Genomic DNA, 23,392 nt, shown 5'->3' on the forward strand with positions numbered 1-23,392 from the left:
CCTCGTTCAAAACATGTGATGAACGTGTTTCTATAAGAAGACGTGTTTGTTTTTAAAGGATAAAATAAAAAAAGATTACGTTGACAAAATTGGCTTTTTATGATATGATATGTGCAACAGTAAAGTGAAGATTCTTTAAGTAATACTGAGATTCATGCTGTCATGCATTACGAAAATGTCCTTTTATAAAAAGTGGAAAACACTGTTACAAAATAATTACTGTCACACTTCAACATCAACAGTCATCACACAAAACTCAACAATGGTGACGATCAATAAAAGAAAGCTTCAAATTAGTTTGACGTTGGTCACCATTGTTGATGTTTGTATGATGAGTTTCTAAATCTGTCTAATGTCTAAATGTGTCTGTAAAAATTGTTTGTTTATTGTATCATTCTTTTTTAAAGGTAATTGTCATTATTTATAAAATCATAAACTTCAAGATTAGCTAAAGAAGTCTCTTAATACAGACCATGATAAAGCAAACAGATCTTTCTTTGCCAAAAGGAAAAGTAAATAACATAACTAGTTGTCATTTTGGGAGGAAACATTTTGGTTTGGTCCTCTGAAGGTCCTGCAAATGTTATGAAAATGTCATTTAGTAAACGTCGCCTATACGTTCTGTGAAGGTCCACAAATAAGGTCCCCAGAACCTTTAAACAACTCCACATCGTGACCATATCAGATTGTTCTGGGAATGTATTCAGCACCAGCAGGGACAAAGCATTTCTAGTGGGAATATACCTTGTTGTTGTGTAGTTTCTGGTGTTTTAAGAGTTGAGAATCTCTCAGGGTTTGTGGTGGTCACTAGAATCTTGTTTGAATCTGTAGAAGATGATGAATGTTCAGAGACATCATACTGTAGAACATCACAATCATATTTCATGTTTATGTCATTTCTTCATCATCAGTACAGAGTTTAATGACTGAAGTCACTTTGAGTTCAGGACACTCCTGTCAGAGTGATGTCTTACCTGTAAATCTGACAGTATATGTGACTGAGGTCTTGATGTCATTCTTGTGTTTGAACACACATCTCAACTCTGTGTTGTCGTCTTCATTCACGAGTGTTGTAGTCAGAGAGATGAGACAGAGTTTATCTGATCTAATCTGATATCTGGAGTCTGTCTGTAGATCAACATCAGTCTGATTCATCCACACCAGCTGAAATCCATCAACACTGAACACATGATCACAGTCATATGAAAACAGCTGACAGGAGAGAGTGACAGATGTGTTTGCTCTTATCTCAGTCTGTGATGATGATGATGATGAAGACACTGAAACACAAATCACACAACACACTCTCAGTACTCATGAGTTTCAGTGAAAACACAAGAGATAAAGAGAACTGTGATCTGAAGTTAAACATGTGTTCATATAAATGAAGAGAAACACTGACCATGAAGAACATGTAGATTAACACGTGAATCAGGTCCATGATGACTTCCATTCACATATTGTCTGCATGTGTAAACTCCACCATCATGTTGTGTTGTTTTATAGATGTTGAGAGAGCAGTTAGATGTCAGACTCAGTCTCTCAGATCTCTCTGTGTTATTCTTATTTATTCCTCCAGCAAACACTTCTACTGCAGATGATCTTGTATAATTATTGTAGTTCCATGTAGTTGAGGAGCATTGATGAAGATCATCATTACAGGACAAAGACACACTTTCACCAGAACTGATGAACACATCAGTCACTTCTGCTTCACTCACACCTGAAACAGCAGATGACATCATTCATATTAATACATCACAATGCACAGGACGGACATTAGTGGGGCGCTGAAGAAAGCAAAAGATGGGGTTAGGGGTGTTTCTGTTTCGGTGATTTGAACCCTTTAATGACAGATAGTGTTCTGGCATCGCCAGTCTTAGATTTTAGTTGTGTAGCCGGAGACTTTTATTTTGAAACCATTTGATACGGAGCGGACATTCAGGAAGTAGATACGCTAGATGAAGCAGCACGGAAATTCTGGTGTCGGTTTCTCCTTATTAGCCCTTTGAAAGCATTCCTTGTAAGTAAGAAGTAAAATATATGAATGTGGTGTTATTTAGTGTAAAGTGTGATATGGATAATGTTAATTGACAGCTAAGTTGTTATTAATTTCCTATGCAACTGTTACCTTGAAGTTCTTGCTTATACTTATAATACTTACCTTGTATGCTAACTCCTCTACATACATAATTCATGACTCTATAGTCTAGTTACGTGTTGCATTGGGTTTGTAATGCATTTGTGGTACTCAAGTACTTTGCACTTGCTGGTGTTTATGTATTTCAGTTTCACACCAAAGCATGATAAAGTTCTCAATTGCAAACTTGGTGTACGAGACTCTTTGTGTGGAGGTGTTTAACTCGCTGGATAGCAGGTTAAGTCATTCTGTGAGGTCAGTACAGATAGACTTTTATTATTTTTACATCACATAAATCAGAAGATTTGACAGAACAGAAGGTGATCTAGTTCCTCTATCATTGGGTGCATTTATATTTGGCATTAACATGTGATCTCTGTGATCAGAACCAGCAGATCGGATCTTCAGACAATCAGGACACATGTCAACATCAAGTGTTCTACATCTGGATATCTGAATGAATCTCTATAGTTTCCAGCCCATTATTTTAATAAGTCTGCAATAGAGCAGCACGATTAATCGTTAAAAGATCTCGATTCGAACAGACGATCTCATTAATGAAAGTCAACGATTCTCGTGTGTCTATAAATTTACACTTCGGACTAAAATCATAACGCTTCAATATTTGTTGTTGCTGCCGCAGGAGTTAAAATTATTATTATAAGGTAACGACGTCACAAACAGTCTTTTTAAAACACACACAAACATTATTTCTGTGTCAAATGATCACACTAGTGACGTCACTGCGATTAAAGCAGAGAGTCTCCAACTCACACGTATAAAACGCGTTTACAAACTCCTAATCTCACACCAACTAACAGACCAACATATAAAGTAAATACAGTGACAACAAAACTGTTCTTATGAGTGTCTGTCAGGATTGTGATACATTGTTCTGATTATGCTTCACATCTTAACTGGACATGTTTGAAACGAAACTAACGATTGTAGTTTGTAGCGCGGACAAATCCGAGTGAGCGTTTATATCCGTCATTATGGTAAAAGACGTCATCAGAGAGTGTGCCGCTTATCACTGTATTTATGCTAATAGAGGAGCTGCGCTATCAGAGCTTTCGTCAAGTTGCCCATCATTTCATGTTTTCAGGTTATTTTAAACAGTTTACAGGTGAGAATAATGCGTTGTCATGTTTATCAGTAGTGTCTTTCTGTAAAGACACTACTATCAGGCAAGATATCAGGCAAATGTATAAAATAAAAAAAAGTGTCACCTTATGAGTTTGTTTTACTGAGAAATATTTCATATACAAGTTACTTCAATGCATTTATACGTTTTAGAAAGTTAAACTTTTGCATTTAAATAAAAAAAATGAAAAAACACTTGAGTTTACTTACTTACTTTAATATTGATGCACCTAAATAAACATTTTTTTTTGTCAGAACCTCTTTTTGTAAATGATGTTTTACTTTTAGTCATCATTCAGAATCGTAAAAGAATCGCAATCTCTATTTGAAACAAAAGAATCGGGATCCTCAATTTATCCAGAATCGTCCAGCTCTAGTCTGCAATTTAAAAAGAGCCCCGGTGAGGTGATATTTCACACAACACGTATAACAGGAAGCATGTTATAGATTTGATACACTGGAAAGTATCCGCCGCAGTCATGTTGAAATCAAGGCAGTGGTGGGAAGTAAACCACCATTAAGACGATTAATGATCTTATATGTGAAAGTATAAGTAGAGAAAGTTTTTGTTCTTGAGCTGTGGTGGGTTTCAATCACACACACATGGACACACACACACGCACACACAGAGCGACTAACAGTGATTTAAACTCATAATTTGTTTATTCATGTCACAAAGACATAAAATAAACACATAAGTAGGCCGCAGTTACTATGATCATGCACTTTCTGGTGTGAAATGTTTATTTATTCATGCAGTTAATGAATCAATTGAGTTGACTTTCCAAGTGATGATTGATCATGAACAGCAGGTGTCATCACTAAAGATCAGAGTCCACTGAAGAAATGAACAAGAACAGGAAATAAAGACTGTAGCCACACAGATTCATGTCATATAAATACAGAATCACATATGCTACTATAATACATATTTACATGTAACTAAATGAAACTTTTGACTTCTTTAAGTATCATTAGTAGAGCTTAAGTTGTATTTAGTGTTTCTGATGTTCTTTTATTGAACAAGTCATTTAAATTCTCCATTATGGTGATCAGTGTTTTATTTGGTTGGGTACTTGTACTAAAGTCCAACTTAACAGTTTTCCCTACTTGTGAAAAGAACTGTTCTAAACTTACATCATGTTAAAGCAAGCAGGTGCACAGTCTTGTCTTTCTATTGAGTAGAAGCATTGGTCTCAACTAAGGTTTAGTGTAAGAGTCAAATGAAAAAAAAAAAAGTTATTTGTTATAATGAAATGCAGCTAGAGTGATAAAATGCAACTTTAAAGATTTGTTCAGAGGATCCTAAAACATTTCTCACAAATGCTAAGACTTCAACAGTCATCCTACAAAACTCAACAGTGGTGGTGAAAATAATCAAATGCACATTGATCCTTTTCTATTACCCAGCATGCACTGCAGCATTAACATTTTATTGATTGTAACCGTTATTGATATTTGTATGCCGAGTTTTGATGTCAGTGTGGAACATTTTTAAACATCTTATTTATAATTGTTGACAAAGGCAGTATCTGTTTATCTTACACACCACTGTTGACAAACATCAGCATCTCTAGCTTTACTAAAACATTTCATTACACTTTTATCATTTTCTGATGACATCAAGTAAAATCTTCAAGCAACAAATAATTTAAACCACAGGCAGTGTATCTGTTTAACTCATTATCAACAGCAAAAGAAACAGGTACCTCAAGTACCCCACTAAAGAGAATCCTCATCACACTAATGATGACGTCACAACTAAAACATTTCAAACTGCAGCTAAACCTCTAACTCTACATGAACATCTTTTACACTCAAACTTCTTTTAATAAGTGATTATAGAAACACTGTTTAAAGTTGTTTAAAGCATCTTGATATTTTGTGATATTAAGAGACCACATTAGTTGCACACATAGATCTGTTGTGTTTGCTTTACATCAGCTGTGTATCTAAACACTTCATGAACAGCAGGTGTCATCACTAAAGATCAATCATCACTGTAAAGTCAACTCAATTGATTCATTAACCTCATGAATAAATTAACATTTCACACCAGAAAGACTATGTTTCAGTGAAAAGTTGTACACCCGTAGGTAAAGACTCATATTTACACCAGCGGGTGTACGTTTGACACCACGACTTTCCTGTGTTACTTGTGTTGGTTCGGCTGAAAGTGATAACGCATCGTTTCTTTGGTCTGCACCCTAATGAGTGTTTACTGACATCAGCTATAAAGAACACTATACAATCTTGTTTCTGTATGTAAATGATATATACGGTGTATTCAGAGCTCCGTTTCAAGCTGCGCGGCTGTCGCTTCTGTCTTGTGGGGACGGTACGAGACACAACAACAGCCCTCAGGACAGCAGGAAAATAAAGAGTATTTACACTGTAGACTTTACAGTAAATACACACACACAAGTAGACTATGTTGGAAACACGCTGGTATAGTGTTGCTAATCGTGTCTGTGAAATAAAAATAAACAAATGACACGTTTAAAAACAACACTGGCCTGTGCGTGCAAGTAAAACCCATACATGGCAGTCAAAAATAGCCTCTGTGAAGTATAAAGCTGAAGTGGTCAAGTAAAAGATCTCGTGTGATTTGACATCAGACTTTTAAATGTGAGAATAACCTTTAAGGAAAGAAAATATAGTTCCTAATATATGAATGTAAAATATATAATAATGGTATATTTGAAAATATAGATAATAATAAATTGTGTAAATATATTAAGATATATTAAATAATACATAAGGAATTGCCACTTTTCATATATTGAAAAATATATTGACCATAATATATTTAGTTATATGTTCCAATATATGTAATTTTATAACCAGTAAAATACTTTATAATATAATGATGTACACGTGATAAGATATGGGACTGAATGTGTATTATAAAATGCCATAAAATGTATTATGTTAAGAATTACAACATACATGTTTCATATTTTAAACCATAGCCACTTCACAATAGCCTAAGCACTCCTGTTCAAACTGAAGCACTTATTGAAAAGACAATTGCTTTACTGAATAGTGCACAATAAAGTAATATTTGATCTTCAAGATATTCGATCAATTGTTGTCCTAACCACAGACTCACAGCCTCTCCCACGGTAACCCCACACAATTACACACTAGAGACCCTTCTACATTTCATAGTAATACAACATTAAACACTATGGCCCGGTTTCACAGTCAAGGCTTAAGGCTAGTCAGACTAAAATGAATGTGTGACCTGTCTTAACTCAATATAATTTGCCCAGAAATATCTTAAAATATATCAGTGCCATTGTTTTGTCTCAAGATGCACACCAGTAATGTATTCTACTCAGGCATATCTTAAAAGCGACTTAAATATCTTAATTCAACTAGGGCTTAGTCCTGGCTCAAGCTAAACCATGTCTGTGAAACCCGGCCTATATGTGTATACTAAACAATCACATCTACATGTGAACCTTTTTCAGTTTTATTTTTGTCTTCGTTTCTAAATATATTTTATGTTCAATATATGTCCATATATTGTCAATGCACATATTTCTGTTGTAGAAAAGTTCATTAAAAGGAAGGAAGGAGGCGGGAACCGGAAGACATTTTAAACATTTAATAAAGTAATATAACAGCCGGCGGCCCCTCACGGACGACCGCCGGCGAACAAAATATAAATATAAATAAAAATACTAATACAAACATAACACAAGTCCGGGCCCGGTCCTCTCTCTTCGACGGTCCGGTCGCTCATTCCTTTTATATGCTCCCTTCCCCTACGTGATTCGAGCCCGGTGTGCGCACAGCTGGCACTAATTCACAATTACTCACCGGACTCGAACCACGGTCTCGCCCCGCCTACTCTACTACAGCTGTATATCAAAAAACATTAGCACCAGCTTCCAATATATGGAAATGTATGATGTAAAATAATTGGTTTGAGAGAATATTCATACATTTTTGTTCCATAAGTGAAGACACATGAACTCTATAATAAATGTGACATGAGATGAAACTGAACATGTTTGTCAGAATGTCAGTGAGAGTAATGAAATGAAATCTGATGAAATAAATGTGTTGTATAGTTTACCTGTGAATAGTGAAGAGAGAAGGATCAGTCCCAGCAGACATATATCACTCTTCTCAGTCATGTTGTGTTTCTCTTACTGAGTCTCTTCTCATCATCTACTTATAGTTCTCTGTGAGAAAATTTGATGCTCTTCCTGTGTTTCTCATTTCCTCTTTTCTCATCGACTGAGTCATGACACTATTATAGACTAGAACACATTCTGTAGTTTAATGGTGATATTTGTAAAATACTTCTGTTGTCTTAAAATAATTGGACACAGTGCTCAGTTATGACTTTTGTTATCAGAGACTTTAACAGGACTAACATGATGAAGGTTTTCTACAGATTCATTCAACACAAGACTTTCCTGCCCGAGCAGAGCAGACGCACAGCCTTCATTAAAGCTGATCACACCTCCGTTCTTCTTCTGTCTCCACACACACACACAAAAGCAGAACATGAGCATCTTCACACCTCTTTCAAACCACAGATCTGCAGATTACCCATGATGCAGCAGTCACACACATTAATAAACACACTTATTCTGTCACAAATTATATCAAGATGTCCACTGGTGTAGTCCTACCATAAAAAGTGGTGTACTACGATGTAACTGCCCAAATGATCAAAAGAAGACAGTTTTGTTATTCAGGTAACATGATAATTACAACGGTTAAATATGCAATTTATTCATAATTATGCAAAATTCTTCAATTATGCTTTAATTATGAAGTTATAACACTGGAATATAATAAGTAGTAGGAATTTTTTAACACGTTCACATACACGAGATTACGTTAAACATGCAGGGCCCGGTTTTTCAAAAGTAATCCACAAGGATTTTGGATAACAGATTGGATCAAATCTTGAAAATGGGTTTTTCAAAAGAAAAAACGGATTACATAATCGGATTAGATCACGAAATCCAATCTTGGTTTTGATCCGGATCAAACCTTTAGTTTGGGTTTTTCAGAACTTTTTTTAAGGATTTGGATCACTTTGATCCAAAAAATCTGGATTAAATTGATCCCATCAGAAGGGTGGATTCAGCGTGGATTTCATGACCAAAATGTAATGAAAACTTAAAAAAATTATCAAATAATACTATATTTGGATCATGCAGTATCTTACAAGTTATCCAATTTATTCATAAGTTTTTAATATCATTTGTTCATCCATCAGGCTACAGTGATTAGGTAGGCTTTAATGTATTCAGCCTTTCAGTATAGGCCTACAGCAAAGTAGAAAGAGTTTGGCCTCATAAAATAATCCTCCAAACAGCTGTCAAAATTGACCAAAAACAATACATTTTATTCTGTCACTATTTGATATATATATATTCATCACAATCGAAAATATTTTTGTTTTTAGAATATGTATTAGTGATGCATGCAATGATTACAGAATAACAAAAAAAAATGCAAAGAATGGCAATCACGGATTTTTGAAATCCAAAACAAATCCAAATCAGAAATAGTGTCTTACTATTGCGTCACTTGTTGCACGTCCTGTCGCTCGTTCTGGCAGAATGCAGGAGGTTGGTTAGGGTCTCCAAGGGGCTCAGGTGCATCATTGTCAGCACAGAGAGGGACATTGCGCTTAGTAGCGATGTGTGCAGGACAATACAGGCAAGGGTTATGTTGCATGCTTTCTGTGGTTCCGCTCTCAGAACTCCATTTTAACGCTCAATTGCTCAATTGTTTGTGTTGTAGGTCTCAGATGAGCAGACTGCTGGAAGAGGATGGGGTGGGGTTTCTCTTGTTTTTAGTTTTTTTTTAAATGTGTGTGTTTTCATTTCAAATAAAAATAAACTTATATTGACCCCAAACTGGCTATTCTACTTGTTGCTCTTTACATATCTATAGTTCTACGTTGTGATTTCCTATCCTGTTTGAGCACTGGTTATCCAGCACTGGGTATCCAGATTTGGTGATCCTGAAAAGTTCCTATCCGGATCAGATTGATCCAATCCGATGTTGCTTTAAAAAACTGGCTTCAAAAGTAAGCTGGATAACGTGATCATGGATCGCAAAAAAAGGATTACTAAATCCGGATCAATTTTATCCTGATTAAACGTTTTGAAAAACCCTTTGAGTCTTTCTGGTGTGAAATGTTAATTTATTCATGCAGTTAAATAATCAATTGAGTTCACATTACAAGCGATGATTGATCATTAATGATGAACACCTGCTGTTAACAAACACAAAGAAGAAACATCAACAATAAGAAGTCACCCTGATAGTGCAACGCGTATCTATTTTTACGTAAATGTTGTCTTTAGCATACATATGAATGTTACGTTTAAATAGACGCATCTACGTATAATATACACGTATAAAGGCTTCAGCAACGTTAGGATCTTACGTATTTTCACATTAATAACGTATAAATGATTACGCATAAAGAACGCGAAGCGACGTCACGTCCCATTGCATGCTGGGGGAAATCCGCTATCCTGAAAGGTTATTTAGAATGCCAAAGCTGCTAACGTTGGATGGAAAGGCTGCAATTTTAGCCAAAAAGGCTAATGCTACAGGAAAGGAGACCAGCTGTTGTTTTTAAATTGATTTTAATGAAAGAAAAACTTCACTACAGGACTGCCAAAGCCACTAGATGGAAAGTCTGAAACCTTTAGCCAAATATTGCAAATGCTAAAACTGCTGCTTTAGCAATCGCAGGAAAGGAGACCAGCTGTTGTTTTTAAATAGATTTTAATGAAAGAGAAGCTTTACTAGACTGAATAAACTGCTTCTGTGAGGGAAGATATATTCATGTAAGGAATCGAATGTCTGCCCATTGATTTTCAACATGTTTACATATGTTTTAAGTGATCTATGTTATCCATAAGGGTTTCCCCAATTAGACCATCTCTGGGATCGCTGTCTGCAAGTTTTATTAGTCAACTTGTAAATGTTCTTTTGTGTGAACGTTAAAATCTTGAAAAAAAGGAATTATATGCAGTATATGCCAGTTCACAATGTTTTTGGACAAAAGTGCAACATGAGTTGGATTGCTGCAAATCCCTGTAAATTTACGAACAATTTTGCATTTACTGGGTGGAAGATGTTAATTTAAGACACAAGCCAATAAACTGTAAGAGTTGTATTAAGGGGTATTCGGTGTAAAAATAAAATGAATAAACACAAGTGTGTTTCGTAGTTATATATAAAACATAATAATAAATGTAATAACTGTAATATTAGCCTATATGTATGTTTATTGTTTATTATATCATATTGTTTATATTATTATATGTTGTTAGTCTATTGTACAGAACGGGCATAGGATTTTACGCGAGAATACACGTAGGCTTAGGGTGACTTTTTTAGTGTAAATAATTGCCACAAACACTAAAATACTTTTACTTGAATTAAAATAGTGGTTAATTTTAGCTAAGGGTGAATATTGAAACAAAATGTCGAGACTGACCAATTAAGTATTTCAGACTGCGGGTATAAAATAAAAAACAAAATATGGAAAGAATATTTGAAACCAAGCATGAAACTTAATATATTATATAATATGTTTGGGTTGTATTTTTGAACATGCTGCGTTATCAGGTACAAATAGTTTTTTCGCTTTGCTTGGACCACTTCCGGTGTTTGACGTTTTGCGTAATCTCCCGCGCATTGCGTGCTGAGAAAAGTAGCGGTACAGGTAAGGATCCGTGTTTTTCTTATTTATATTAGTTAAAACTTGATGTTGTCTTCCAAGTAAAGTGTACATTTAGTATTTTTATACTAGTTGATCAGTAATTATTCTCACTTGATATGTCGTTTCTCATTTAACTAAGAAGATCTTTTAAAATCTATAAAGTTTAATTATGTATTAACGTGTTTTGCGGCCAAGATGTGCTAATGTTTTCCAAACATCAATTCCGTAGGCTATAATGATGCAGTATTAAACATTATCTAACCGATCTTTTTTCTTTATTAATAAAATGTTTTAGGAGCTCAGATTAAGTCAGAAAGGATAATTGTATACTAAGTACATGTACTGTTTTATAAAAATGGGTGATATTTAATCAACCTGTACATATTACCCTTAAAAACACACTAACTGCTGAAACAGCTGCAGCTTGGAACATCCCTGCTGAGAAACAAGCATATACTAGTGTGGTATGTTTTGATTGATGCTGGTTTTAGCCGCATGTGCTGGTTTAAGATGATCCTTGGATGGTCACCTGCTGGTCCATAGCGGGTAAGACTGGTCATACAAGCATCAAAACATACCTAACCCAGCATATGCTATTTTTTTTTTCAACAGGGATTATTGACACTGGTTTAAATCGAAGAGTTAATCTTCCATTGGTCTAGGCTCGGGTTAATTTAGATCAACTAATTTCCTTATTTAAGCAGTTTAGATCAGTTTATGACAACTTGAAACTGTTTGGACCAACTTTGACCTGTTTATAACAAATATATGACATGTTCCAAAATGCAACACCACGCCACCACTACAATATAACATTCCATTGAATGACTTTTTACATGTATCTTCATGTGTGTTTTTTGTTTATTCCAGGATGCCTGGGTCAACATTCAAAAAATGTTCTTCTTGCAATGCCATAAAAGTTGCAAAGCAAAAAATAAATGAGCGATGGGTCAAAAATATGAAAGATGCAAATAATTTCTGTAAACTTATAAATTCTGCCAATATTCTGGTAAGTCAGCCTGATCTCACACATAAGACGTACATATTTACACGTAAATTAAGCCTGTCCTATACGTAGGAAAAAATCTTAAAATCAGATGGAGTCTAGGAAGTTCCTCCTGTGTAAGTAAATGTAATGACATTTGCCTGGTTTAAAAATATAAGCACAAAACATTTTGGGTTAAAAATGTATCTAACGATACATCATGTATCCTTCTTGCGAAGTTTGTTTTTGTCTAATCCTGAATCAATCAAATACACCTAGGGTTTACATTCAGACTATTTTTGACAGTCAACCGCTGTTGAGTAGCCCAGTACCTGAATGACTCGTCATAGACAAAGAGAAGTGTCAGATATCACACTTTTGTTTTAAAAACATTGGTTGTGTGTATCCTTACAGGAAAACACCACCGTTTTTACATATGCCATTATGCTCTTACCTCAACCTAAAAGAGTTGATACATATCTGTCCCGTCTCAGTGGGTGCACTTAATCGCTGCAGGGTGCCACTACGTTAGCGTTTAGCTTAGAACCATTCGTTCCATTCATTCATTAGGATCCAAACAGGGATGATTTAAGAAGCCACCAAACACTTCATAGCGATTAAGTGCACTCACTGAGATGGGACAGATACATATCAACTTGTCTAGCTTGAGGTAAGACATATGTAAAACGGTGGTGTTTTCTTTAAAAAAAAAATGGTAGCTCCTTTGTGAATTCATGAACTGGTCTAATAATAATTCTGCTTGTGTATTACAGGTGCTGTGAGAAAGAACCATGTCTCCCGTGCCGCCACTGATGATGAGACCACAATACATGTGATACGGTGGTTCAACCTAGCAGCAGACAGGGGAGCAGACCCAGTGTCAGGACCCAAAAGTTGTGTTCTACTGTTTAACTTTAACTTGTGTGTTCAGTGTTCGTTTACCAGTTAAGATAAAGACAAGTTTACTACTTTAAAAAGTATTTTTTTTAAGTTTATATTGATCAATCTTTTAAAAACCCAGTTTACACAAAAAAAATATTTAATTAAATGATTCTTGAGCTACATTAAAAAAAGTGTTATTTTCCTTAAATAAATAAAAATATTTGTACAATTTATGGTTGCATTTCATTTTCTGTAATACAATTGTATACATAAATACAGTCTGTAATGACCTATTTTTAAATTTTAATTGTTACTGGCTTAAACGGGTGAGTTTACTATGCGTTTTGAATGATTTCCTCATGTGTTATTATTATTAAAAAAGGAAGGCATATTAAAAATGAAAGAGCAATCCATTCTATCCAATGTTGGTCAATAAGATTTGAAATATTTCTTTAGCTAGTTTTGGCCAGAAAACTTTTAAATGAGGGATCTGGAGGTATCTAGAGAGAATGACTAGATCCGTGGCGGATCAGCTGCTTTGTAAACGGGTCCTGAACGGGTCTGCCCCGGATCTGGTCCGGATCCGCCATCCTTATCTGTTCTGGATCCGGAGTCAATTTGCTATCTGGGAAGGAGCGTAACGTTGAAGGCGGCATTTGAACCTGCATCGAACACGGAGATCCATGTCGGAAGATCGCGGTGATTTCATCGACCAAAATATCAATAATCTGGTGAGATTACAGAGTTTCTTCAAAGTCATGCACAGTTTTAACATCTATCAGTGATGTTGATGTATACTAACGTTAAACGCCACGGACTTACACCACATGAAGTAAGATGAGCTGTTATAATTATAGCTGTTTGGGCTACCAGACATGCTGGTGTGACTTTTATGTGTGTTTTAGCCTATCAATGAGGTAAATCCAGATTATCATTGAGTTGTAGATAAATGTTTACATTTTTTTTATATATATTTTTTCATTACAGATGCAGATGCAGGGTAACGTTACCATCCATTATCACACTGCTGTTCAAGATAATATCCCAGGATGTATGTCTCAGAAACAGGTGAAAATTTGAATGGTTTCTTACTTGCTTTAATCTAGCAATTTACTGCTAATCTATTAATAAATCTAATTGGCTTGCATTATGGTTTCTTGTCAATTTTGTGGACAACAGCCAGTCCACCTTTGTGACAGGGCTGGGGCTCAAGCATGGTTTCCACAGGTGTGGTGACGGGATTTAGCAATTAACTTTGATTTAGAAAGTTTTAGTGCAACTTAAAATATTTGCAGAGGCAAGAAGATAGTGCATGTTGAGGGTAGTTCATGTACATTTGTTGTGCTGCTAGTCTGTGTGAATTACTAGATTTTTAACCAGTGTATAATTTTTCAGACGCTTTGTGGGTATAAACCCAGAAAAAGGGACAAAGGCTGCAAAGGGGAAAAAAGCTGAACTGTCAATTCACACGTCACCAGCCTCTTGCGCAAGAAAATGGACTTTCAGTGGGATTTCATTTGAAAATGGTGAGTAGGATGTATACATTACACATATGTTCAAACAGCAATGACTAAGGGGACTGGGGAAATTCATTCTAATGTTCATTCTCATCTGCCTTTCAAAGTGAGAATGCTGAACTTCTCTTCTGTGCTCTTTTGCCATTCTTTTTTTTGTTCTTTCAATGAATTGTGCTCATCACACTTTCTATTATTTTATGTTATTCTGTCCGTTTTAAGCTCTGTTTCTAAAATTAGCTTTTGTTAGGTCAAGCCATGTGATGTAATTTTGGATTGAAATTTGAAATTATGGAAATCCTATCTCTCCCTCTCTCTCTCTCTCTCTCTCTCTCTCTTTCTCTGTCATATACAGACCCAAGACTTTGCAAAGGATCCTCATTGTGTGCTTTGAGTAAATGGTTTGTGGTCTAAGCAGTGACAGTGTTTTTATTGTTTATTGCTCTTTAATGATGAAGAGTTCCATTAAGTGTTAACTATTGGTTTTAATGTATTCATACATGTTGAATTTTAGTGGTTTAGGTAACACTGCATATGAAGTTCAGTATTTTGTTATAATGAAAAATGTATTTGGGTTTAAAAATGTATTTGTTACTTTTTAAACCATGAACATGAGAAAACGAAATTTGTTTGTGATTAATCTGAGCCTATGTGTAACATTTTTATGTGACCAGGAGTCACAGTGTATATCCTTTGAGTCTTTTTAAATGAATTTTAGCAGTTCAAGGAACATTAAATGTTGAGGTTTTGGGCCCTATCTTGCACCAACGCAGCGCAAAGCCAAACGCAAGTGTCTTTGCTAGTTTAAGACAGACGCAGTTGTTATTTTCCGTCCAGTGACCACAGATGTCGGCAATGAACATGATATACAGTATATTTTTGTGATTGGTCTGATCCATGTGTGCCTACATTTGTAAGTATTTACCTTTCAGTGTTTGTATTACAATAAAAAAAAGTTAATTTCAACACGGAACTATTAGTTTTCTTTCACTTAAGTGTTACCTGAAGGATTATGCCTTTTGTATTAACTCTAACTAGAATATGTCTATAACAATCAGTACACGTTACTATGCTAACCCTAATTAACAATATTTAATGGAAACAAAATAAATGGTGATTTAACAGGAAAATAATGGTAACACTGCTGCCAGTTGTTTCCTGTTTTTTCTGTGATTCACAGTAAATTCCTGTAGAAAAACATTACAGGGAGTGCACTGTAAAAAAACTTTAACAGGAATTAACTGTTCAAATAGCAGGAAAATAATGGTAACCCTTAACATATAAAATTAAAATATGGCTAATGCTAGGGTCAAGCTATTCAAAAATGTTTTTGAATAAGTAGAATAAAACAGGAGAATTATCACTACTGTGGCATAGACTTGCCGTTCTCCTTGGCTCATGTTGACAAACATTAGGGGCATTTCATGACGACAGGAGGCTCCAAACACTCCTGTAACATCAAGTTTCTTAGCTTGTTGTGGTGACCTCAGCACGTTGCCAGCCTTGAAGTTACTGCAGTCCTAAAGATTAAAGGAAAACCGAGATTTATTGGAGGAATAATGGTCTTTTTTAAATCTAATATTTCACGGCGTATTCTACAACTATGTCTTACCTCGTGAGGCTTTGAGCTGTCAAGATGTGATAGCAGGTATTCCTCTACATCCTTTTCACTAACAAACATGCGGGTTCCATATAAGGCTCAACCGCACTTGTCCCTGAGCTTTGCTTTCTCACAAGGCCAAAGTTGGCATCCAATGTCACTATCACATCTCCATCCGCCTGGAAGACAAACACTTACAGTAATCCTGGTTTTGTATATGCAACAGGTTGATACACTTATACTATTACTATTCTATTATAATTCTTTATACAAAAAATTAAGAAATTTTTCAATTTTTATCAATTCAATGCCATAAGGTAATGGAGAATGCATTTATGGTTAATCAAACAAGTACCACGCTGGAACTAGAACCAACCTTTGGACATGCTGGACATGTGGTCCCATCACCTAATTGTGGGCAAACATCTACCAAACTTATTTTTCGGAAGTGGTGATGCCTAAAATGAGATATGGATTCTCCCACCAGGGCTCTGTAAAGTGCGTTAACCTACGGTATAAGCAGGAGTCAGTGAAAACATTACTGTATCCCACACTCACATCTGTAGACTGTGGTTCACTGAGAAGTTGTTATTTTATAGCAAAATAGCAAGAATATGTTTGCAAGCAACTGTAAATCCAAGATGGTTTGTCTATATGGACTCATCAATATTCTATGAAAGTAACAGAAATGTTCACATTATAGACAGGACTTCAAACTGACCTCTGAAAACTGGCTTACCTCTGCAAGTGTAAGGTTATTTTTCCAGCGCAGGGTGTTGCAAAAACCCTCAACAGAAACCTGACACTCCAGTGACAGACAAACAAAAAGCTCTAGCAGAGGGATGGAGAAGGCTGTCTGATGCTTGTCGGCTGTTGCTGGCCAGAGCCCATACCTTAGCAGAGTGCACGTTTCTGGTTCACACGCACACATATTGACTGTGACGGTGCAGAGCCGTCCTGCAAAATAAAAAAAAACATAAGCAAGTACTACTATAGAGACCTTATCAGTATAGACTAAATCCCTTGAGTGTGTCACTAATAACTTAATAACGCAATAAGCCTGCGAAGCAGTGCATTAAAGTGAGTTTTATAACAGCTAAGGGCGTTGTGGCACGATGCTAAACAAAGTCATTAAAACCCCCTTTGCTGTTATAAAACACACTGTTACCCCCTGCTTTTAATCAAATAAAGTAAACGAAGTGTTATTAAGGCTATGTAATTCAGTCAGCTTGTATAAATCGGGGTACTTTATAACGTTTTAGAATTTGGCTCAGCCAATCAGAATCAAGGACCAGAACTGACCATTTTATAAATATTGTTACTATAATTATTAGATATTTTGACAAATTTTGATGAAATCCTTACTTCACATTTAAACGGATTTGATTCCTTTACCTTTTAAGAAAATTAAATGAATTTGTAAAATGACAAACCTGTGCTGACAATGACCTTCATGTCCTTTGTGTAGAATGCATGGGTGCCATGGCCTTCAGGTAAAATATAGGAATAACCTCAGGGTGGATGGTTCATAGTAAGCATTCTGTAAGAAAGAATTATAGCTCTAACAAAGTTTTTAAAACAATAAACTTGAGACACGAACAGCTACATAGTTCAAAAACAATTTGAAGAAATTAATGAATAACTGTGAGTTTATTGTCTGTGTGTATGACTGCATGCTATTATTCTTACGTTCCACTTATCAGGAAGGTGCAGTGAATTTCTGTGAGTCCTTTTCAGAAAACACTGCAGTGGTGCTGCACTCAACACACCTATAATCTCCATGTTCTTGGCAGACAACACACTGGGTAGTGATTGGTGCTGAACCTTCAAATGACACCTTAAGCATGTCATCCTTAACTGCATCTCAGGCATGAAGCTCTCTCTTCTTTGCCTTACTGTACGCAGTCTCAGAACATGAGCTGCAGCTCGGTACCACATCATCAGGTTCAGCCTGTTGAGGTGTAATAGACCTGTGAGGGTCTGAAGGGGGGGTCAGTTTGCAGTTGGGCTCGGGGAGACCTTGATATAGGTAAGAAACCTTTGCAGGGCCAGTGATAGACCTCCTCAGCACCTTAATCTTAACGCTCCTGAAGCGTACGCCCTTAACTGCTTTTCCCATATCTAAAATCAGAATTTTTGGCAATTATTAGTTAAGGCAAGCAGCAACCAATACTTCTCATCACAGCCTAAAAGACATAAACACCTCATTGAACATGGGATGCAGACGAGGTATATGTATTTGGTGACACTATTAGATAGACAGACAGATATACACATTTAAACACATATAACTTTATTTGCTATAAAAGTACGTCTTGGGTTTGAATACTTCACGCAATACGAGTATAATATAACGTTAGCTTCAGTGAAGCGTTAACGAGTAGATAACTTAACGTTATAAAATGCAATAAACTGTCTTACAGCATGAAACAGTTACAGAGTAATATTGCGTTAAACTAAACTTCAGACAGCAAACGTTAATGCTAACATAAAGCATGTAACTATAACGCAGTCTACTATGAAATCTAAATCGTTATGTCATGTCAACACTCATGTCACGCCAATTAAAAGACATTTTCTGCATTTATTTACTTATTGGCAAATAAGTTAGTTTAAATCCCCAGTTTATCATTTAAATGGTCTTACCTGAAAGTAAGTGAAAAATGATGCGGGAGTGAAAATATCAAGCGGGAAAAAGCGTAACGTCACCACGTTATCTTGTAGACGTTCGATCAGCTGAGCTGGATTCCTCTGGGACTGGATCTGGAGTCTTCTCTTGTATTTGAAACGGTGGTTAACCATTAGGATGGATGATAACAGCCTTCTGAGCCTACCAGTAGCCCCATCTGGACCATATGAATCAGCTGATAACCACTGACAACGCCCATTCAATCCACTGATAACATTCGAAGCGGGTGATTTTCCCCTGTACGAGCATTTTGGCGCGCGCGCTCATTTAGCAGCCGCTTATAGAGCGCAGTTTAATTGAACACTGCGCGTGCCCGCTGTTGATAACTGAGGTAAAATAAAAAAGATAAAAAAACATTTTTAATTGATCTTTAGATACAGTGCAAATTAATTATATTCATTACCAATGTTGGGTATGTTTCCTCAAAATGTAATAATTACTAATTACATCGGGCTACATAAAGTACACTCTGCTTTATACAAAAACTCATTAACCTAGTCCACATTGACAATATAAATATTTTTTTAATAAATTAAACATTACATGTAACAAACTGTGACCATTAGTAACCCTTATTTATTTCAGTAAAGTAACCGAATAAAAGGAAATATTAATATAAAAATATTAAGTCAATTTAACAAATGCAAGTACATTACAAATGACTAATAAATGAAGAGTAATCCCCTCTGTTACATTTTATTACAGTAATTAGACTCTGTAATCATAGACACCAAACACTAATGTTAACACACTTCAATAAAACTTTATTCTTTTGTTCAGTTGTGCTTGATGTGCATCTTAAACATTGACGTCATCAAGATCGCTTTTAATTGATGCGCTTGATCGGTTTCCATAGTAACAAGCAAAGTTTTGTTTAGTGTTGCTATTTGATCGCTGTTCACGAGAGCACCTTTCTACATCCTCGTTGTCGTCTGATTTTAACTTCTTATATTCATATTTGTGTTATTAATATCTATTATTGTTGTGATTAATTACTTGCCGACCATTATCTGTTCATTTCTATTGTATTTCTGCCAATTTATTACATTCATTGCATCTGTTTGTGTGCAGGGGCATCAGAACGCAACATGCCGTGTGTTCATTATAAGTTTGTCAGTAAACTTACACACGACACTGTGATCTTTGAGGGCCTTCACATCACTCTCGGAGATTTGAAACGACAAATCATGAGACGAGAGAAACTGAAGCGATGTGACCTGCGCATCTCCACCGAGCAAACTGATGAAGGTAAGTTCAGCTATTTTACATGTAAACTTTGACTTATTTACTCTCTTTAACGGGTATAAAGTATTAAATGTGATTATGGAAAAATAGTCACGGAGGGCAGAGGTCACAGGCTTTATCCTTTTATCATTTTGATAAATGATTAAATGAACATTAAGAAAAACGCTGCAGGTCACCTCCGTTTGGTACACTCACTAGTATGTATTGTATTGTATTATATTGTATGTTTATTATAAACTAAGGTTGTAAATAGTATAACTATATTATATATTGATATGTACTGTGGTCGGTATACAGTATCCTGGTATTATTTTAGTTGGTGTGGACAGACTGTAAATAAGTGTGTGTTTCCCACAGAATACACTGATGATGCAGACATCATCCCCAGTAACACTATGGTGACAGTCAGAAGAATCCCTGGCACTGGGGTGAAATCCACATATAACAGACCTGCAAAGTAAGTCACTTGATGATGTTATGAATATGAATCTTTTAATGAATATCAATCAGTCATTAAGTCTTTGTTGTTTTGATTTGCAGTAACTGGTCTAAACCATCAAGTGGATCTTCAAAAGCAGTATGTAAACAAAAGTGTTGACTTGAATGTTTATATTGTGCTGTATGATCTCTTTAAGCTGGTCAGAGTTAACCATGAAGAAGCCTTGAACAATAGGCCTGAGTTTATTTTTACTGTAAAATTCAATAAGTTAAAATTCATTGTTTAAGTAATTCATGTCATCTTGTTTTATATTTTCTGTCATTAACTTATTTCAATATAAATATGTTTGTGGTTTAGCTAATATACGTGCGTTTAAAACTCTCTACTAAAGTATTGCTGTAAAATGTCATTTGGTGGGTTTCTGTTTACATTGTGTTAAGTGTCTTTAGTTTGTCTTTCTGGGTGTGATGGGGTTCTGAATGGTAATAAATCTCTTTGGTCTTCTTTCAACAGCAAGTGAATGGTTCTTTAATGTCACTTGAGCAGCTTTTCAAGGTACTGAAATCCACTAAACAATATGAAAACTATGTAAACTGTATGTTTGTGTAGAAAAAGGCGTATAAATCATTTATTTGTAAATGAACAGACGGAGAATCTGGCTGAGGCAAAGGCATCAGAGGAGGACAAAATTAAAGCTGTCATGTTCCAGTCCAGCCGCTGTTACTATTCTACCAAGTGAGTATAATAACGCTCACATTGTGACCTGAATTTTCAAGTGCTCTCCATCATGACTCTCATCACTTACCAGTGAAGCACTCAAGCTGGTTGGAGGCCTTCCACCAAACTATGTGTGCTATAAATGTGGCATACCTGGGCATCACATCAGAAACTGCCCAAAGACACGGGTAACACATAACTAACTGTGGACAGGATTTGTGTGCACGTTTTGCAGTGAATGTTAATGCAACCTTGCTTGTGCCGTCACAGGATCCAGCATTTATTGGGAGCAAGCGCATACGGAGAAGCGCAGGAATTCCTGTCAGCTTCTTAATGGAGGTGGATGACCACAACATGAAGGGAGTGATGCTGAGCAGCAGTGGAAAGCATGTCATTCCCATTATCAACGCGTAAGTTTACAACTGTAGAGACCTCACCACTGACACACATTTGCATTCGGTTAATAATTGTGCGCTTGTTCTGTTTAGTGAGGCTTATGCAACTCAAAAGAAAGAAGATCCGCCCTTCTTAACCAGGAGTGAGTCCTCCTCATCCACCCCAGATGAAGATCCGGTGCCCGATGCTCTGCTGTGTCAGATCTGCAAAGATCTCATGACTGACGCTGTGATGACGCCCTGTTGCAGCAACAGCTTCTGCGATGAGTGTGAGTCTCTACACAAGCAAATATCACTCAGTTTTGTTTGACCTTTGAGAACATATGTGATTGTTTGGTCGCAGGTATTCGAACGTGTCTGCTGGATTCAGATGAACATGTTTGTCCCAGCTGCACAAAGTGTCATGTGTCTCCTGATGATTTGAATGTAAACATGTTCTTACGGCAGGTAAGATTGTGAAACTGTACATCAGGCTTTTGTCAAGCATCAAGCTCTGTCTTCTTTTCAAACCGGTTTTTTGGTTCTTGCTCACACAGGAAGTGAACTGTTTTAAGAACAGAGCCGAGGGGTCTGGTTTCTCACACACTCGAAAACCCCTGAACTCTTATACGGCGTGTTCCTCCACAAGCCAAAGTCTCAGCCATCGGTCCAGCTCAGTCGTTTCTGAACCCCACGATTCCCGCACCAACTCATCCTCCGGTAAGAGGCGACGGGGTTTGCGTGATGATGGCAGTGAAGACAATGACTCCGGACCTCTGCTCAAGAAATCCAAGAATGCTTTCTGATGAAGAACATCCAGGGAGATTCATCATTATGTATATATTATGTATATAGTTACAGTAGATATCATAGACATATAGAATTAATAAATATTTTTAATTTTACATTTTATTCAGGTTTGAAAAGTGTTTTTGAAGCCGCACACGCACACACACACACACACACACACACAAAATACTAAAACAAAAACATTCATTATTATTTCTTACCTTTAACTATAATTTAAAGAAATCTAAATCATTATCACTTTGAACAGACAATAAGAAAAATAACTTAAAATACAGAAAAGTACCCAAGTCCTGCATAATTTTTTTAATTATTATAAATTATTTTTGGTCCCTATACTGAAGTTTTACCTTATATATATATTTTTAAATATATTGTATTAGCAGCTGAACATATAAAGTGTGACTTTATAAGAATTTGCTCACTGGGCCACATGCAGCAATACATTTTTATGGTGTGCAAAACACTTCTTTATTAAGATTTATGTCTTTTTTAAGCAGGATTAAAAGTAGTGTCTTGTTCTTATTGGACCAGGTGAGTCTTTGATTTAAGACAACTAATAGCTGTCTCGCTGCCATAATTTGACCAAACTCCCCATAACATTCATACTTTATATAGATTACGCCTTTCCTGTCAGATGCTTTTCCAGCTGATGTGCTTTGGAATAATAGGCTGTATAAAAAGAGCTCACAACTAAAGTTAAATTAATTATTAAAGTTAAAATGTAAATGTAATACTAAATATAATTTTATATTAAATTATTATTAAAACTCAAAAAATGGCACTATGGTCGAAAATGATTTAATCATGTTCAGTGGTTCCACATGTTAGAGTCATGTTTTCTTAACATTAAATTAACATGTAGCAAGAAAATAATTTAATTAAGTAACCTCAACATGAAATTAATATGTAGAAGATCAAACCATCATTATTGTGATCAGTGTTTGCTTTCGCTTTGGATGAAAGCGTCTGCTAAATGACTAATGTAAATGTAAATGAAACCGTCTGTAACAGAAACATTTCAAAAGATATTCAACAAAAAATAATCATAATAAAGGTAATCATAATAAATAATTATATCCAGAATAAATTCCAACTTTGAATTACATTCTTGTACTATCAAAACCTTTTTGAACA

General features: G+C 35.8%; 1 protein-coding gene and 3 long non-coding RNA genes across 4 annotated transcripts; 3 read left to right on the top strand and 1 right to left on the bottom strand.

The window, feature by feature from the left end:
* The first annotated feature begins 1,942 nt into the window (after positions 1 to 1,942).
* LOC130420825 (uncharacterized) lies at positions 1,943 to 6,358 on the top strand. Its single transcript, XR_008906698.1, has 2 exons — positions 1,943 to 2,023; positions 2,290 to 6,358. It is a non-coding gene; the product is annotated as an uncharacterized LOC130420825 (long non-coding RNA).
* Positions 6,359 to 13,190: 6,832 nt separating this feature from the next.
* On the top strand, positions 13,191 to 15,350 carry LOC130420839 (uncharacterized). Its single transcript, XR_008906712.1, has 3 exons — positions 13,191 to 13,601; positions 13,858 to 13,938; positions 14,266 to 15,350. It is a non-coding gene; the product is annotated as an uncharacterized LOC130420839 (long non-coding RNA).
* A 296-nt stretch (positions 15,351 to 15,646) lies between these two features.
* LOC130420824 (uncharacterized) lies at positions 15,647 to 18,768 on the bottom strand. The gene is made up of 7 exons (XR_008906697.1): positions 18,631 to 18,768; positions 17,674 to 18,105; positions 17,418 to 17,524; positions 16,724 to 16,941; positions 16,361 to 16,492; positions 15,997 to 16,163; positions 15,647 to 15,904 (listed from the first exon to the last, which is right to left on the bottom strand). It is a non-coding gene; the product is annotated as an uncharacterized LOC130420824 (long non-coding RNA).
* Positions 18,769 to 19,522: 754 nt separating this feature from the next.
* Positions 19,523 to 22,360, top strand: LOC130420683 (E3 ubiquitin-protein ligase RBBP6-like). Its single transcript, XM_056748172.1, has 10 exons — positions 19,523 to 19,921; positions 20,276 to 20,375; positions 20,459 to 20,495; positions 20,871 to 20,912; positions 21,004 to 21,092; positions 21,166 to 21,262; positions 21,345 to 21,484; positions 21,563 to 21,738; positions 21,813 to 21,916; positions 22,006 to 22,360. The coding sequence occupies exons 1-10, from the start codon at positions 19,762 to 19,764 to the stop codon at positions 22,252 to 22,254; spliced, it is 1,194 nt and encodes a 397-aa protein (XP_056604150.1). The 5' UTR covers positions 19,523 to 19,761; the 3' UTR covers positions 22,255 to 22,360.
* The last annotated feature ends 1,032 nt before the right edge of the window (positions 22,361 to 23,392 follow it).

This window comes from Triplophysa dalaica, chromosome 5 (genome assembly GCF_015846415.1).
Source record: "Triplophysa dalaica isolate WHDGS20190420 chromosome 5, ASM1584641v1, whole genome shotgun sequence".
Lineage (NCBI taxonomy): Eukaryota > Metazoa > Chordata > Actinopteri > Cypriniformes > Nemacheilidae > Triplophysa > Triplophysa dalaica.

Excerpts from the sequence above, each read along its gene's own strand:
- LOC130420683 (XM_056748172.1), top strand. The coding sequence starts at position 19,762 with ATGCCGTGTGTTCATTATAAGTTTGTCAGTAAACTTACACACGACACT. Across the intron at positions 21,263-21,344 it reads GAAACTGCCCAAAGACACGG|GATCCAGCATTTATTGGGAG; the intron begins GTAACACATAAC and ends GTGCCGTCACAG. Across the intron at positions 21,739-21,812 it reads CAACAGCTTCTGCGATGAGT|GTATTCGAACGTGTCTGCTG; the intron begins GTGAGTCTCTAC and ends GTTTGGTCGCAG.